At 38.6% G+C, this 18,298-nt stretch overlaps 1 protein-coding gene across 7 annotated transcripts in view; it reads left to right on the top strand.

Annotated features, from left to right (window-relative positions):
• atrnl1a (attractin-like 1a) overlaps positions 1-18,298 on the top strand; it is a 317,476-nt gene that overhangs the window by 43,886 nt on the left and 255,292 nt on the right. For all 7 annotated transcript variants that reach the window (XR_006013321.1, XM_042010699.1, XM_042010700.1 and 4 more), the window contains exons 5-10: positions 2,051-2,259; positions 5,102-5,276; positions 5,360-5,447; positions 10,230-10,476; positions 14,566-14,749; positions 15,999-16,153. Coding sequence is in view for 6 of the 7 variants with exons in the window: in XM_042010699.1 (XP_041866633.1) it covers positions 2,051-2,259; positions 5,102-5,276; positions 5,360-5,447; positions 10,230-10,476; positions 14,566-14,749; positions 15,999-16,153 (1,058 nt within the window). In the remaining variant the exon portion in view is untranslated. The remainder of the gene's footprint in view (positions 1-2,050; positions 2,260-5,101; positions 5,277-5,359; positions 5,448-10,229; positions 10,477-14,565; positions 14,750-15,998; positions 16,154-18,298) is intronic.

Below are 18,298 nucleotides of genomic sequence, written 5' to 3'. Positions count from 1 at the left end.
CTTTGAATAATCAATCTCTAAAACTGGACTGTCAAGGAATCTTCCTTAAATCACTGGCTTTGTGAGCCTGGATTAAGGACTTATGTGTAGGATTCACATTTTCTTTTACTTTTTCTAAAAGCCTCCTCTTTCTCCTCTTTCATTGATCCCGATCACTTTGATGTTGGTATGAAGTCCCACTTGAGCAGTTATTAATCCCCTAAAGTTCATTTTTGTTCTTCAAAATTGTACATTCACGAAGAGCTCCATCATGGCTTGTAAATATTCTGAGTAAGACTTCACATCTATAGAACTGTTCAAAGGTCTTGAGCCAGTTCTCATTTCTATATGCTGTTTATGACCAGGAAGACAAGATGGAATTCCTGCAGTAATTTATTGAACAATGCATGAATAGATCAGCCAAAAACTGTTTATACATTTCTGACCAGACTGAAAGTGAATATTTGGTCTGAGCAGCTTTATTCCTCAACACAGTCTGAAACAAGATTTCTGACATTTCTTTAGGTAGTCTACAGGAATAGTTCTCCAAACGTCTTGAAGGACTTTCCAAAGCTTTTCTTTGGATGTTTCTGCCTTTTTTTTTTGTTCTCTGTCCAGATGATCCCACACTGCTTCAATAATTCATCCCTCCACCAGACCTGTTGTCACTGACCTTCAGTCCAGTTCTTGTGTCATGTGACATACCTCAGCCTTTTGTTCCTGTTTGCCTTCCTTAAGAATGGCTTCTAGACAGCCATGTTTCCATGGTGACCATTTCTGACTAGGCTTCGGCTGACAGTAGATGGATCAACTGAAGATCCAGATGCATCTCGCAGGTCCTGTGTCAGATCTCCACATTTCTTAAGGATGTCACTTTTTTATCATTTTCATCTACTGTAGGTAGTTTTTTTTTAGTCTTGTGTCTTCTTTTGTCCTCCACTTCTCCAGTTACCTCAAATGTTTTGAGGACACACTGCACACCATGCTGAGATACGCCAAGTTATCAGCTAATAGCTCTTTGGGATTTAGGTGCAAGGACTGGACTGAAAATGAGTAAAAAAGCAGAAAATGTCTGAAGAAAAACTTTGAAATATCTTCAGTAAGCTGGAGAAGTATTGATCAGGACCACTTTAAAAGATTAGAAAAAGCTTTACTGTGATTGTATTGGTAGGATAATACAACTAAACTTTGTTGTCAGTGGTCAAAGAAATAAGAGGGAACTGAGGCTTTTGCACAGGACTGTATAAATATGATAAACTCACAAGTAGTCAAGGCTAGTTCATTTAATCTTTTACATAATTACCAGCTCTGAATTTGTACATGTGGAACAACCGGAATTCGGCTTTATAGTTTTATGTTAATAAAAACTGCTTCATAAAGAGTGCGGAGGGACCTTAAAACTGTGGGCTGCTGTATGTGCAGCATCAAACAGCTTTTTAAAAAGAAAATCAGTCCTTTCATTTTACATTCATACTGTACATCACAAAGCCACGTCGCCATGTCGTACCCACAGACACAAAGCAGGTGTAGTAATGACAGCCTTGATGGGAAATACAATGACATGTGGTCGGACAAGCTGGAGAAGTAAGGACAGTTAATGTACTGCCTCACAACCACGAGGCTTTGAGCACACACACATACAGAGAGAGATAAAGGTTGTCATGGCGACCTTCTTAGAGTAGTGAGCCAGCTTTTTGTATTAACAAAAAAAACCTACTTGTTTATCAGCTCTTTTTGTCCCTAAAGATTTCCAATTTCAGCATCTTGATTCCTGTGATTTTATCCAGGCCACTTACAACATGCTGCTTTAAGGTTTCTGGGAGCAGAAATCAGGAGCGCGTCCCTTTGTGAAAAATAGAAAATACAGTATTCTGTTCAAGCTCTGTCTGAAATGCTGTGTTTTCTTTCACTTCTGGCTTGGCCTCAGCCAAGCACTGATTCTGGTTAGGCAGTTTATAATGTGTTTGTATTATGATTAAATCCAACTGCATGGGACCTAAAAGACTGTCTGGTCACCGTCTGCAGTGCTGTGTAACCTTAAAGATCTTGCATGCCTTTCTGTCTCCCCCAGGATAAACTCTTGTCCGAACAACTGTTCAGGCCACGGCCGATGCAGCGCCGCAAACTCGATCACAGGTCGCGTGTACTGCGAGTGTGACAAGTATTGGAAAGGGGAGGCCTGCGACATTCCGTACTGCAGGGACAACTGTGGCAGTCCGGATCACGGCTACTGCGACCTGACCGGAGAAAAGCTGTGCGTCTGCAATGACAGCTGGCAAGGTAAGCGGCTGTGGAGGCAGAGAGATGACTAACGCCTAAAACCAGGTCAATAAAGGTTCTGCTTATTCTGAGAACAGAGACAGCATTTCCCATGATGCCTGCATGATGAAGACCTTTATCTTTTGTGTTTCATTCACTATTTAGATTAATAATAGACTAAATAGAAACAAAGAGAGGATATTTACTTATTCCCAGCATTTTGCATATTTTTCTTCCTCTTCTTTTACTACTAGTTATTATCATTATTATAATTTTCATTATTATTATTTTTCATTTCATTTTATTATTTCAATTACTGTTCCAGTTTTCATTTTGCAGCGGTACACCTAACATCTCTATGGCAACACTGCCTGACTGATAATAAGTTTACACTCGAAAATCTGCTCCAACTTGCTTTTTTTCGTGGATTTTCAGCAAAATATCCTAAAAAATTTACTCTTAAATTGAAGTTAATGTCACCTAAAAGACTACAATTAATGCAGAACTTTTCAAATAATTTTTAAATATTCAAAAACATCAATTACAAACTCATTTTCAAGTGTTTTCTAACATTATTTGTTGTATTTTATTTATGAAGCTGTGTGTAATCATAGAAGAAAAGTTTTCACTCTTTTTACCTTTGAGATCCAATGCCATCTTACATAATAATATTAATAATATTAATAATAATTATAATAATAACAGTTCATATTAAAATATTTCAGTTTTAACCCACTAAATGTTCCACTGGTGTGGAAATGATGGAATAGATGGTGAAGTGCTGCCCCCTTCTGGAGGGATGTTTAAGCGCAAGTAAACAATGCGCTTCCTCATTAAAACGTGTATTTGAGGAAATATCCAAGACTTTTGATGAGGTAATAAAGAAATTATTAGACGTACACACACACACACACACACACACACACACACATATATATATATATATATATATATATATATATATATATATATATATATATATATATATATATATATATATATATATATATATTGTCAGCTTTGTGTCTTTATTTATTTATTACACATAAATTTGACAACTTTTTTTTTTAACTATCTGAGACAGTTTTGCAATGATTTCATCTATAAACATCCATGCATGCCACTCTAGTTTTTGGATTTATGAAACCACCCACTTGTGTTTGTTTTTTAAGTGATCAGCCAGCAATTGTTGCTGTAGAAAAATGTATTTTTCTTCTAACTTGGAGTAGGCAAATAGTCAGGACTGACATTAGTCTTGTTTAAGATTAGTGTCTTTTATGATTTGGTGATGATTGAAGTGTGTTTCTGAACTAATCCATTCTGATTCAATGATCCTGGCTCACTGCAGGAGCTGTTGTTTCAGCACTGTTTCCAGACGGTGACCATTTAATTTGCTTGCTTTTTGTGGTTGTTTAAAAAAACTTTCTGACTCTTATTTAATCAACCCTATGTGAGATGTTTCTGATTGGTCAGCTATATACAGTACTAGTGAAACGTTATTGGCAGTAACACTGTTTTTGATCATGCTGCTCTGCACTGTTATACTGTATTTATGCATGCATGTGACTTGGGAAGTTATATTGCATACCCAAGAATGAGGTTTCCCAAAAGCCGTTATGTAATTTTGACCCTGCCAACAGGGCTTTATTGGATTGAGACTGGTGGAGGCCATTGGAGTACAATGTCAAGAAATGTTAAAGAAAGCAGCTGGAAATAATCTGAGCTTTGTGACATGGTGCATTATCCTGCTGGAAGTAGCATCAGAAGATGCTCCACTGTGGTCATAAAGGGATGGACATGGTCAGCAACAATACTCAGGTAGGCTGTGCTGGTTAAACCAGACCACGTTGGTACTAAGGGGCCCAAAGTGGGCCAAGAAAATACCCCCCACACACACACATTACACCAGTAGCAGCCTGAACTGTTGATACAAGGCAGGATGGATCCACGTTTTCATGTTTCCACTAAATTCTGATCCTACCATTTGAATGTGGAGCTGAAATGGAGACTCAGACCAGCAACGTTTCTCCATCTTCTATTGTCCTGTGTTGGTGAGTCTGTGTGAATTTTAGCCTCAGTTTCCTGTTCTTAGCTGACAGGAGGCACCCGGTGTGTCTTCTGCTGCTGTAGCTCATCTGCTTCAAGGCTGGACGTGTTGTGTGTTCAGAGATGCTGTTCTGCAGACCTAAAAAACAGGACTCTGGTAGAGGACCAGAGCTTGGGATGAACAGCCACCCAGCTTACCCAGGGTAGAACGGTGGGTGGGTGAGGGAGGAGTTGCTGTTTTTATATGTGGACCTACCTGGTACACAAACAGCAGCTATCAGTTTCCATAGCAACCACGATTTGGTGGCTAAAAAATGCTTTTGTTTTCTCCCATATGTCCTCCCATCTATCCTTCCTCATGTCCTCACCTTGCTGCCTTTTTTTTTTCATCGAGATCTTGATTTTGGTGGAATTGGGTTTTTTGTCTTTGTCCTTCTCTCTTCTTTGCTCATTGCCTACTGAATTATTTGTCAGACCCACCTGTGTCTTTATAAAAACCTGTTGTGGGATTTTAAAGCTGTTAATTCTTCTTTTTGTGTTTTTATTCCATTTACATGAAACATGTTAGAGTATTCCTAAAGTGGAAAGGCATCAGAGGTTTTCTATTTATGAGGTTATCTGTCCAACATCAGCAGCCGATGAAGAAATCTACTCTCTTTGTTTTGTTGACTTCCCTAGTATCATCAGCTGCATCCCTAAAAATCTTTAAAATACCCCCCTACCCCTTTTTCTTGTCTGTCACGCCATATCTAGATGTATTTAACATAGCTGCAGAGCAGGTTGAGAATACATTTTCTTCTTTCTCTCTCTGCCTCAGGTCCAGACTGCACCCTTCCTGTTCCCTCCACTGAGGCGTACTGGGTGCTGCCCAGTGTCAAACCATCAGCTCAGTCTCTGGGTCGAGCATCCCATCGGGCTCTGGTGCATTCTAGATTGATGTGGGTGGTTGGAGGCTACTCCTTCAACTACTCCAGCTACCATATGGTCCTCAAGTAAGCTGCATCTGCAACAGAATAAAGCTGACCATGTAGCTTTTATGGATACCTGTGTTGAAGCTTTTTTTTCCTTTGCACAGCTACAACCTGGACACCAGCACATGGGAGGTGGTCCCCATCAGCAGCGCCCCTCTGTATCGATACGGACACTCACTGGCTCTCTACCAGGTAAAAAAAGACATACCCTTACATTTAAACAAAATATTCCACAAAATGTTGAATCATTTTGACATTTTCTCCAAAACGCATCACATTATAAGTTTTATACACAAGGACATAAAATAAAACGCACATGATCCTCGTCAAGTCCTAAAATTTAGTAAATACAACCTTAGATGAACCTCACATGATATAATCCAGTTATTCTTTATTTAACTAAATCAGAGCTAAAATGTGGAAGTGTGGAAAACTACAGCCATCATTACTGCTTCCACAACAACTAAGACAGTTAGTAGTAATGTACATAATCTGTGTGAGCACCTCCCTGAAAGCAGGAGATTTTCTGCTCAGCATCATTCCGGTGTGTGTTAACACAATAGCAAGGAGAGAAAGACACAAACAATACAAATGCAGTTGTTGCTATCAATCTGAGAAGGGTTATAAGGTCATTTCCTACTATTTGGAGTCCATCATTCTACAGATAGAAAGATTATTCACGAGTGGCAAACAGCCAAGACAGCTGCATATCATCCCTGGAGTGGATGTCCCAGCAAATTCAGGCTGAAAAAAGGTGTTAACATGGTCCGGTCTAAGTCCAGACCTCAACCTGATTGAAATGCTGTGGTGGGACTTTCAGGTCTGTAAACTTTAATGAACCGAAGCAATGTTGTAAAGAAGATGTAAGACTAATAATATAAAAGGTAAGGCCACTTTATTGATACCCGAAGGTATATTTGTTTTGCAGTAAAAGAGCGTCCATCCTTTGTACAAAACACATAAAATACACAACCACAAAAAAGTAGGTATTTAACTCATCTAAGGCCAGGACACGTGCATACAGAGAACAATCATTTCAAGTTATTGCTGCTAAAGGAGCTTCTGCATACTGCAGAATCATTAAAGTGGGATTAGCTTTTAATTCACTGCTTTTGCCTTTGTTATTTTACAAATAAGTATCTACACAGTTTAAAATGTCATGTCAGGTTGTATTTTAAAAGGCTGTATTGTCATGTTAAAACCTTAGAAAAACATTAGAATTAAGAGGTGCACCGATGTGGAAACTTAATTCTGAGCTAAAACTTAAAAGGTATTTTACCTTATAACCTTAAAGGTATATGATTTATGAGTAAGTATATGTGAAGTTTGTGTCAATGTTGAGGGTCTGGTTCATAACCAGGTTTAAGTCGATGGCTTTAAAAAACAAAGCAAAACAGAATTTATAGCCCAAATCATTTAATTAAGTGACCTGGTTAATGTTGGTCGTACTGTAATAAATATGGACTGATTGCCGCAATAATAACAAAATTAATCAAGTAAAATTTCTGTCTAATTTGTGATTTTAAATGTTTCGTACATTATTTCTGATGCTGCAAAGACCATTAGTTAGAAAAATAATCTATGACTGATTTGATAATGAAAGGAAACGTGTGTCAAAGCTAATATCTATGAACTTGGCTTGCTCTGTGAAATGTTTACTGTGATGGGGACTCATTTAACGGGCCATGCCCATGACGGAGTGAGAGACCCGTGTGTAGATGGAGTCATTTAACAGGGAAGGACAGGAAATAGAATGAAGAGGAATATCTGTTCTGCTGTGATGAAGGTGAGGTTTAATACAGAGGAGGTCAAACTGTCCGAATAAATGTGAATTTTTATACATCTAAAACTCTTTTGATGCACTAATGTGCTCAATTTAAATCAATTCAGTTCAGTTCAGCACCAATTTACAGGGGTCATCTCAATACACTTTTAAAGATACAGTCCAGTTTGATAGAGTAATTGTAGCCAAGTTATGATCCAAGTAAAACAAACACATTACACAGCCTTTTTTCCAGTTCAATCCCCCATCCAGAGCACACACAGGGTGGAGATGAAAATCTCCCTTTAAACAGGAAGTAAAATCCCCCAGCAGAACCAGAAAAAGGCGGCCGTCTGCCTTAAATGGTTGGGGTAGCAATTATTAGGGTGCTCACAATCATCAGTTACGTTTTGAGCAGAAAATACTTTTTGCGTACAGAACAGCCTAATCTGAGCAAACAAATTTTTTTCTATGCACACGAAATTAATTTTCATGTTTGCTCCTAACTCTGTAGATGTACGAAGGTAAAACTTTCTCCCAGTTTTATTCATCTTATCCATCCTTGTTCTCTTTACTGTGTGCTGCCACACACCTGTGTGCATGCTCTCAGAGTACCGTCTGTGGTCAGCTGATGCAGTGCAATAAATGGGCCACAATTCCAACCAATCACAGGCTTGGACAAAGTCATGCTGATTGGCTGCTTCGCTGCAACATAATAATAATAATAATAATAATAATAATATTAAATAAATAAAAAATTTGTTTCAAACTTAATTACGTCACATTTTTATTTAGAATGATGTTTATATATATCCAAAGTGAATGTATTTTCTGCATAGAAATTGCTCTAATAATTTTCACCATGGGAATTTTTTTTTTATTTATTTAAGCTAGCAGCAGTACTACATGCTGTACATTGAATTAGAGACGTTCCCAACAGCTAGCTCAGCTAGCCAAACAAAATCAAACAAAGGTCATCAATTTTGCTTATATGTCAGTCAACATGGTGAAAATAATGTGACGCCAGTGCCCTTGCAATGAATAAATGCACGAATTATGTAATGATGTGGAAATTAAATATAATACTAACCAAAAATTTTATGTAATGAAGTTTCAAAACAATTCATCAGCCATTTTCTTGTTGGTGTTATCATCATTTTTTATCATTGTTATTGCAAACTCTACATTGTCACGGCTCTGTAGGGATTCAAAGTTGGTCTGCCCCCTTCTGGCTTGGGACGCCAAGCATTTGCTTGCCTGTACGCCGTCCATGAAGTGTTTCTATGATGTGATAGATTTGATCAGTCAGGATTTAATATAATTCAATTTTCATTTTAGGATTAATTGTAATATAATCCAGTCACCATCAGTTAAACCCTGTGCAATAATTAATGAAAGCCATTTAATTTGGCTGCTAAAAATGCATAGTTTTAAACATGAATAATATGGTGAGTAAATTCAACTTCATAAACGGAATCCATGCAATAAAAAAGGATATTTTTATCTTTTTGGATTTAAACGTCTCTGCCATGTGTCAAACTTGGAGGATAAAACAAAGATATTTTCCCTATATTTTTAAATCAATCAAGCCTCACAATTTTTTTTTATATGCATGCAGGGATAACTGCCTTAATGTGATCTATCTATCTATCTATCTATCTATCTATCTATCTATCTATCTATCTATCTATCTATCTATCTATCTATCTATCTATCTATCTATCTATCTATCTATCTATCTATCTATCTATCTGTTTTGGATTATTAAAAACAAAACAAAAAAAAAAAAAAGAAAAAAAAAGAAAAGAAGATGGATTCTGATTGGCTGCAGTGTGTCCAACTCCTTATAAGGAACAGTAATGTAGTTCCAGTCAAACTTGTTCACAGCTATAAGTTAATGCGCCGGATCATCATTAGCGTCAGGTGCGTCCGTCTTGAGTTGGCACTTAGCAGGTGTCTTAAGTACCTCTACCCCCTGCAAACCCGCAAGAAAACCACAACAGTTGTCATTATAATTTTATGTAATCGGTCATTTCGCCTTCATTTTATTCCTTTACCGACAGTAATTCATCATAGTGACTTGGGAACGACGACGCGACTGGATAGCTAGGTATTTTTCTTTTGCTCCTAAACGTATTTTGATATGTTCACAATTTAAAAGCTGTGCTTATTGTTATTAGCTTTGAGTCTTGCTTATAGGTAAGATAGAAGAATTTTATGAAAATACGGGACTGGAAAACGTTGACTTTAATGTTTGGAGTGAAAAGCTGATAAGTATAATCTTATAAGTATAATCATATTGGGACTGCAACCAACATTCTTGGCACAGTGTCAGGTGTTGCCATGGAAACCAAGTCATTGCTTGGGAAAAACTGCGTTCTTGCTAACAAATAATAGGGTACCAAAGGTCCGTTATTCCTTACGTATAAATTAAACTAATTACAAATTTTAAGAACGCAGTTTTAATAAAAACAGAATAGGTAGATTTATTTCCTCTGCATTCATAAAAAAAAGTATGCGATGTAACTGCAGTCTCATATTAAATTTAACCTAAGCTAACCCTGCGGTCATTTTATCATAACAAAAGTCCATCCATCCATCCATCTCCGCTTATTCGAGGTCAGCATGCCAAGCATCAAGTTCCAGAAGTAGACCAAGACATCCCTTTCCCCAGCAACATCCTCCAGCAACCCTGTGGGATCCTGAGGCTTTCCCAGGCCAGAAGGAATATATAATCCCTGCAGTGAGTCCTGGGTCTGCCCAGGAGTCATAGGACATGTCCAGAACACTTCCAAGGGAAGGGGAGGTAGCCAGGAGCCATCCTATTCAGATCCCCAAATCACCTCAGCTTACTCCCTTTGGTACTAAGAGCAGTAGCTCTACTGTGAATGTCTAAACTTAAGACCATCTAACTGAATCTGAATTAATCAATACAATACAAACTTTCAATAATTGGTGATTAAAAACATCTCTTTGCTGCAGATGCATGTTTTTTCAGTCTTTGTGTGAATATACATACTTGAAAAAGATGCATTATCATGTATGTCATGCTGTATTACAGCCAGACCAGTTAGTGAAGTTGGATTAGGTCAGATATGAAGCCGTATGAGACCTTGTATCTCAGCTGAAACGTCACCTAAGCAACATGAAACTTCAAAAGTACCTGTGCCATGTTTAGTAAGCACTGCCGTGTTGTCTTATCCTCTCTATAGGATGACATCTACATGTTTGGTGGGAAGCTGGAAGCAGGACCAGCTAATATAACCGATGAGATGTGGGTGTTCAACATCCCCAGACGCACGTGGTTGCAACAGAGACCAGCCCCACCACCCCCATACGCCCTGGAGGGCCACACGGCACATGTTGTGAAGCAGACTGACGGTGAGCCAGTGATGCTGACCTTCTTTGGCTATTCGCCAATCTACAGCTACATCAGCAAAGTTCAGGAGTACAACATCAGTAAGTTCACCTGCTGACTCTGCTGTCTTTGTTCTCTTTGGTGACTGTTTAATTGCTTTTCATTGATGGAAGTGAGACAAACTTTTCACACGAAGACATGTTTGTCCACACTTTGAATTTTAACTTGTTATAACTGATCCTCCTAAAATAATTAGCATTTTGTTCTTTGTATTTACAGTTGAACCTTTTTATGGACTGGGTAGAGATGTTGTCGTTGACACAGCTTTTATTGAAAGTTTAATGTTTTGACTGAATGACTTGAGTAATGCAGTAATGAGGGAGATAAATTTGATTTATACCTCAAACAATTGCACATTAAAGACCTAAATCTTCATCTCTTATTAGCCATACCTAATGGAGCTTTTATAGTTCAAAAATTAAAAAAAAAAAAAAAACAAAAAAAAAAACAAAGCTGATTTTTATGTGAAGTGGGTGCAGATTTTAGGTTCAAAAGGTCCTGGGGAAAAAGATCAATTTCTCTGGTGTCATAAGGGAGCAAAGCTTTGTTCAGCCAGTAGATGGCAGTGTTGCAGTTTTCTAATCCAGGTGAAATTAAAGCTGAATATCTGACCCATTCCAGGGTGGTAAACACACACATTTACACAACTTCCACAAGACACACAGCACAGACTGAAAGGCAGCATTACAAACTACACACACTGAGACACAGCAAGAATGGTCATTAAGAAGAGGTGGTACTCAGGCCAGAATGTCTGGGAGAAGACAATGATTAATGAATTGACTGCATTCCCTCACTCTCCTGCCTTCCTGTCATCCGGTTTTCCTTTTTCTCATCCTTCTTTCTACACCTTTTCCCTCCTCTCTCATTTTTTTCTGTCTTTTCCTTTCACCTGCCAGCCTCAGTCTCTGACCCCCTCTGTCATTGCTCCCGCTTGGATTCTTCTCCTTCATCTCTTCCTTGCTTCTTTTCTCTCTTCCATCTGTTACTTTTATCTCAGCACACCTCTATAGCTTCCCTCTCTTCTTTTCTCTGACTTTGTCACAGTGCAAGTCTGGACTGAGCGTCATTAGGCTTCAGAGGGTAGAGTTAACCTGGATAAGAACAGAGGGGAGTGGTAGCGAAGAGTAAAATATGAGGTAAACGGATTTAATGACCACTCAGAGAGGCTGGTTCACAGCAATTAGCTGCCAGAGATAAGATAAGAGTTGACCTTTTATGTCTTTGTCATCTGTTCATAGCTGCCCCTCGTTATGTTTCTCCTGTTCTTCTTTTTTTTTTTTTTTTTTTTTTTTTTTTTTTCCTCTGGCCAGTCTTGTCTATCTGTTCATTAATTTATTTTTCTTGCTGCTTCATTTTTTTAACTAAAGCATTATAGAGCAAGACTGAAAGTGACAGCAGCACTGATATAATATAAAGTAGTTTTATTAATCCAACTAAATTCAAATTGGTTATATTTAAACATTTGCATTACCAGCTGAAAGATAGACTTTGTGGTTCCTGCAGAACCACTCGACAGAAACCGTGTTTATTATGTGTATGCATTTCATTTGTAGTAAGAAGCAGCAAATAGGTCAGGCCCATCCTTCCTGGAGAAAAGGTCACAAGTTGCAGAGCATCGGTATGAAACTACTTTGCAAAAGGTGAGGTAAAGCAACTTCTGCTTCTCAGCAGAATAAGTCAGTTTTCAAACAGACCACATTTTGGTTGCTCTATAACCTTGCAGGTGGAGGAGGCGTGGCTCTGATATGGTATAGTGTCCATCCACAATTGAACTCTTAATGACTTCACAACTTTTTAACGTTTTTTTTAAGAAGTTTGGATGGTTTCAGGTGCCATGTTTGTTATGGTTCAGAGCACTTGGTTTAGATAATAAGCCAGGTTTTTGAACTAAAATACTTTGTTTTTGCTTTAAAGTTTCTGACCATTTTACAGCTGGAAAAAAAAAATAAAATATAGAAATAGAATAGAAATACTTTATTAATCCCTTTGGAGAGTCCTCAGGGAAATTTGGGTACCAGCAGCAATACAACACCAACAGTAAAGCAGGACAAGCACAAGACACAATATATACAGGTACAAAGCAAAATAGAGGCAACAAGATGCAAGAAAAGCACAAATAGAATGCAATAAATAACAATAAGAAGTTAAATAAAACAATATAAACAAGCATTGCACACAGAGGTGGTACAGATTCCCAGTTCACTATTGCACGTATAATAATAATAATAATAATAATAATAATAATAATAATATATGAGAGCATTCTGTACAGCCTGAAGATGGTTTCTCTCGTTCTTTTTTAAACAAGTAAACAGGCTGTTAAAGTAGTCCAAATAAAAGCATGGATCACCATCTCAAGTTCAGTCTTTGACACCAAAGTTCTCAGCTTTGCTGTTTCTCAGTTGAATGAAGCAGTTTCTGACAATCGTTTTAAAATGATTTTCCTGGGACATGGCTGAATCAAAAATGACCCCTAAACTCCTGAGGCTTGGCTGGACAAATGGGCTTAAAGCTCCAATATACTGTTTAAGCTGAGAGATTTTATTGTCAGGTGCAATAATCAAAGTTTCTGTTTTATCAGAATTCAGCTGGAGGTAATTATCATTTAACCACAGTTTGATGTTGGTCAGGCAGTTGGTTAAGGGAGGATAGTTTATGGAGCTCCCACTGGAGCATCCCAGCACTAGGAATGGGCGTTTTAGGGCATTTATTAAGCCAACTAGTCAGGCCAATCAAAGTTGCTTAGTCGTGGCATCATCATTGATGTGCGTGCCTCCCAAACACTTTTTTTCTTTTTATTATATATAATAAAAGATTTTAGCCTACATTAGTGGCCTTTTATTATAATCAGGGAGACAGCAAATGGGGTCAGAGAGAGAGGGGGGGACATGTAACAAAGGGCTGCTGTAAGGAGCTGTCGCCTCTGGATATGGTCAGCTGACCTACCAGGGTTGCCAAGTGCCAACCATCCACGAGCGTTTAGCTGCAACAAAATCTGTAATTTTCCCGTTGAATCCTCATCGCGCTGGTAGAACTGTGGTAAGCTAGCTACATCTCGCATAATGTGCATTTGACTTTGTCCCGTTGAGTGAAACAATGCTGTGCATATGCATCCCATTGTTTTATCATTGTCAACGTCAGCTCCAGTCTGATACTCTCTACAGGCAGAAACAGTGCTGTTAGCATTGTTTATGCATCTCTGCATAGTGAAATATAACAGTCTTCTTGCCCCCCCAAAAACTTAGTCAACACTTAAAATGAGTAGTTGACTAATCGATCACATTGTACATACATACCCAACGCTGAGCCATCAGACAGGTTTGATACATCCCCTGATAGACTCAGCCGATCATTGGAATGATGTATTGGAGTTATTCATAGGCACTTAACATAAATCAACTTAAAGAAGATTGTAAGGAATAACTGGAAACTTATTATTCAGGAAAATAGTCCTTTCTCAATTTTTCTTTTTTTCACTTTGAATAATTTTCATGTTTTATCATGAAATGTTGTTAAAAATAGATTACATGATGATCTAGTCATTCAAATGACGTGACAACAATGTATTTGAGTTTGACTCAGTATTAACTGTTAATACTGATATTTGTCGGTATTTTTATTGCTGCAGCTGCAGATATCTTTATTCTGTCTCTGTATTCAGACACCATTTCTTCATGCAAATTAAAGTTGGGAGGTTTTCAGTACACTCTGACTTTGTTTCTCCAGCTCTTAAGGTTTCTCCTCCTCCTAAGGCTTTGTTGTTCTGCGTTTTTTATTTACTGGGGGCTCCTTGGATGATGCAATCTCTGCTTGTTTTTAATAACATTCTCTAAGTACCTGAGTTAATCTGTGTGCATCACTGGTATAATATACAGTATGGGTGCTTTTAAATTAAATAAACTCTCATTTTCTTAGGCCTCTGATACTGTTTGGCTCACTCTCCCATCTTTTATCTTGCCCCTTTCTGTCTCACCTCAGGAATTAAAAGTGCTTTGCTTTTTGGCATGAAGGCAAAATCTAAACTTGCCAAAGCATCAAAAACCTTTTTAGTGACCAGCTTTCATTTGTGTGTGGGAGTGTGTGTGCTGTTAATCAGCCCCTGTGTTTCCTCTACTTTCATGCCACAGGGTCGAACTCGTGGCAGGTTGTTTCTGCTCAAGGTGCAGTGGTTCAGGGAGGTTACGGCCACAGCAGCGTGTATGATGAGGCCAGCGGCTGTGTCTATGTCCACGGGGGATACAAGGCGCTCAGCAACAACAAATACGGTCTGGTGGACCACATGTACCGCTACCACGTTGGCACAAGAACATGGTGAGAGCACCGCTACAGCTTTCATGCTCTTTAAATAGAAATTCACATCCAGAGACTGAAAACCAATCTGCATCCAGACTCTTGGTGACCATATCAGCTGAAGCAGTTCATTCTTTTAATTACTTATCTTGTCCAGGGTTGTAGTATTTCTTTGTTTCAATTTTCTGTTTGATTTGATCGATTTCTCTCCAATGTTTGTTTTATCCCTTGCAAAGAAAGAGTTTCTTAGTTTGGAGATAGCCATTGCTCCCTTAATTAGGTGGATGTGGCCCCAACTTGAGAAAGTCTCCCTAACTGGTAACAAAAATGTTGTATAGCGATTCTGTTGTAGTTTCAGACAATTTAAACTAAGAAAATTTATATAATGATGTAACAAGGAAATTGTTATTGTAAACCACCGGCCACTTTAACTCAGCAAAACAAATTCTGAATGTAATGTTGACAGTTCATTCTGGGTGAAGGAGAATGACCACGCTGCAGCCGGAATGAGGAGAGGAGGTTGAGAATAGAAGGAACTGACAGGAGGGTTGACCTCAGGTGGCTTCAGGCAGATGGATGGCTGTAAAAGAGAGCTCAGCTCCATTAGTCTCTTCCTCTCACGTTGATTACATGCCTTCACTACCATGCATGTGTTCACATACACATGCAACCTGCTGGCTGTCTGTGCCTCTCACTTTCTAGTTGGAATTAACTGCTGGAGTCTGGTGTCACTTGAGCTCATGGACTTAAAATTCCTAGACTTAAACCTTTCTAGTATTTCACTTTCTCTACACACGTCCTGGTCATTAGTTTCCATCAGGATTTTTCTTTGTATTTTTAAGTGTTGGGCATTTAGAAAATGGGTGAAATGGATGATGGAAATGGCAAAATTGGAAGAAACGAACATCATAAAGTAATCAACTGATTATTCAAATGTTACTGCACTTAGTTCATTAGTGTGTATGTTGACTCCCAGCTGCTGCAGCAAATGAGGAGGTCACAGTTGGTCTCCACTATGTGACCTAAGCCCTCAAAGAAGTCTCCCACAGCACACTGAGACCTTCAACAACATTGTGTGTGTGCTGCTTCCATGACTGAACAGTTGGTATGAAGGGCAATCACCACAGGCCAGGTCAAACATCCAGAGAAATGCCTCCAATAACATGTCATGATCTCACACACACAGACACACACCCATACCTGACAAATTAATGCTTCCTTAATCACTCTCAAGCTGCTGACTTACACTCTTTTCTCTTTGTGTGTTTAGGTTGATCCTCAGGGAGAGTGGTTTGGCACGCTACCTCCACTCAGCTGCGCTGTTAGGCAGCACAATGCTGGTTTTTGGGGGAAACACTCACAATGACACGTCTCTAAGCAACGGAGCAAAGTGTTTTTCTGCTGACTTCCTGGCATACGATATAGGTAAGAACAATGTTTTATTCTATGCTGTGTTGGGGATGCCCACAGGTTTGGGGACTCTTCATCACTGTTTCTCAAATGGTGGTACATATATGGGTTACTTGGACACACTCCAGGGGTTCATGAAAAAATGGAAATAACAAAAATGAATTTCCATGCAAATTTTATAATAATGGTTTGATATCAGTTAAATATAAATTTAAGTTTAAAAACCAATAATTTAGTGTCCAGTTTATTTCATTGTAAGAAAACCCAGACCACCTACATACTGAGATTTTTGACACTTTCTGGCACACGCCAAATAACTTCCCCTGCCACTTACCACATCAAAACAATGGATGTATTGTTTGAAGCGTAGCAGCGATGCTGCCGAAAGCATGGTCAAGACCCAAGGAAGGTAAAAATTAGAGTTGGATAAATGATGTCGTTGTTTAGGTGAAAATGTCCTGTTCTTGTCTTGTGCTGAGCTATGTAGCCTCCACCATCATCAAAAGACCTGAAGGTTTATTATTTGCTGTCTTTGCTTATGGCTAAGGTCAAAAAATCATTTTCACTCCAGCTGGATGAATCCACAGGTGTGCGTGGAAATCCACAACTTGCTGCTTTTGTTTGACGCGTAGACAGTGACGATATTCACAAAGAAGTCTTGTTCTGGAAGGGTTTAAAATAAAAACAGGAGGAGAGGACATCATGTTCTTCTAAATTTTATTTTTTTTATAATTGTGCGTGCTTCTTTAGTTACAAACTTTAATAAATTAATCTAATGGCACAATGCTGTGTTTACCTTCAAGACAAAAATCTTTCCGTGGGTTTAGGAGGTACTTGGTGGTCAAATTTTTGAAAACGGTTTGCGAACCACTGGTCTACAGAAACAGCTGCCAGGTTAAATTTCATTGGTGTTTCATGTTTCTCAGCTCTGTGCATTTGAAGTTTAATCAAACTGATTCTCTGATTTGTTTTTAATTTTGGTTTGTTTTAGTTAAAGGTGCTCAAACATTCAGTGATGTCAAATCCTGCAACTACAAACAACTGCTTTCTCTCGCTGAATTTTCATTGCTGCCTTTGATTTGAACTTGGAACATGTAATTAAGAAGTTAAAGTGCACAAAAAATAAACTGCAAACAGTTTTTATGCTCACTTGAATGATTTCAACCTGTTTTGAAGAAGACTTGATGCACACCAATGGGAATAGAAAACCTTGTGAAAGTGTCTCACTAGGAAAGATAGATAATTTGACTTACCGGCTGTTTCTGGTCTGAGCTAGCAATCAAACTCTTGTGACTGACTGACATCTCCTAGATATGATGTAATATCCCAGATATTCCTCGATGTTAAACTGACTGCTGAAACAAGCAGTTTCCATTTTCCTCGAATGGATGTCCACCACAGCTTTTCCTTTTTGTTTTTTAGTCTGGTTTACATCTCTACTTCTTCTACTAAATTACAACCACTGGCAATCTAGCATCTACTGAAACCCATTGGCAACCAAACCCAGCCTTGTTTTTTACTTGAAAGAGTTTCAAAGTTGTCTACAATAGGCTGTCTGGGATGTTAAAACTGTGATAGTTTGATTAAAACAAACATTTTACCGATTTAGCTCCTGCATCTTTAGCGCTGCCCTTCCTGAAAGGCCCAATCTGCTGTAGATTGTTTGTCTTTCCTGGCAACAGCAAACTAATGCTTGTAATGGACATATCCTCTATTTTCATTGATCTAAGTGTTCAGAAGTAGCCCTATGATGGCTCCTAGCTGCTGTCTTGTATTGGGGAAATCCAGCCTGGGTTCAGGCTGCTCTACAGCACAAAACAACAATATAAACCCACACATTTACTCACTTGTGTGTCTGCACTTCTCGAAGATGCTGTCAGAGAGTTTGCTTTGTTGTTGTAGCACACAAACCAGCTCCCTGGGCGACTTTTCCCTGATGAATTGTGCTTGCGTTAAATTGCTCCTTTTCAAACAGGAAAAAAAGGGGCATCTGACAAGACAACACACATGAGTTGCTTTGTTCTAAGGCAGGCATGTCAAACTGGTCCAGCAAAGGGCCGTGTGGCTGCAGGTTTTTGTTCCAACCAAGCAGCAGCACACCAGATTTGACTGATTCAATCAACTGATCTCAGTCTTCAGACAGCTGATTGGTCAAACTGT

Source organism: Melanotaenia boesemani, chromosome 16, assembly GCF_017639745.1.
Source record: "Melanotaenia boesemani isolate fMelBoe1 chromosome 16, fMelBoe1.pri, whole genome shotgun sequence".
In the NCBI taxonomy this organism is placed as follows: domain Eukaryota; kingdom Metazoa; phylum Chordata; class Actinopteri; order Atheriniformes; family Melanotaeniidae; genus Melanotaenia; species Melanotaenia boesemani.
This window is presented reverse-complemented; position numbering and strand designations above follow the sequence as displayed.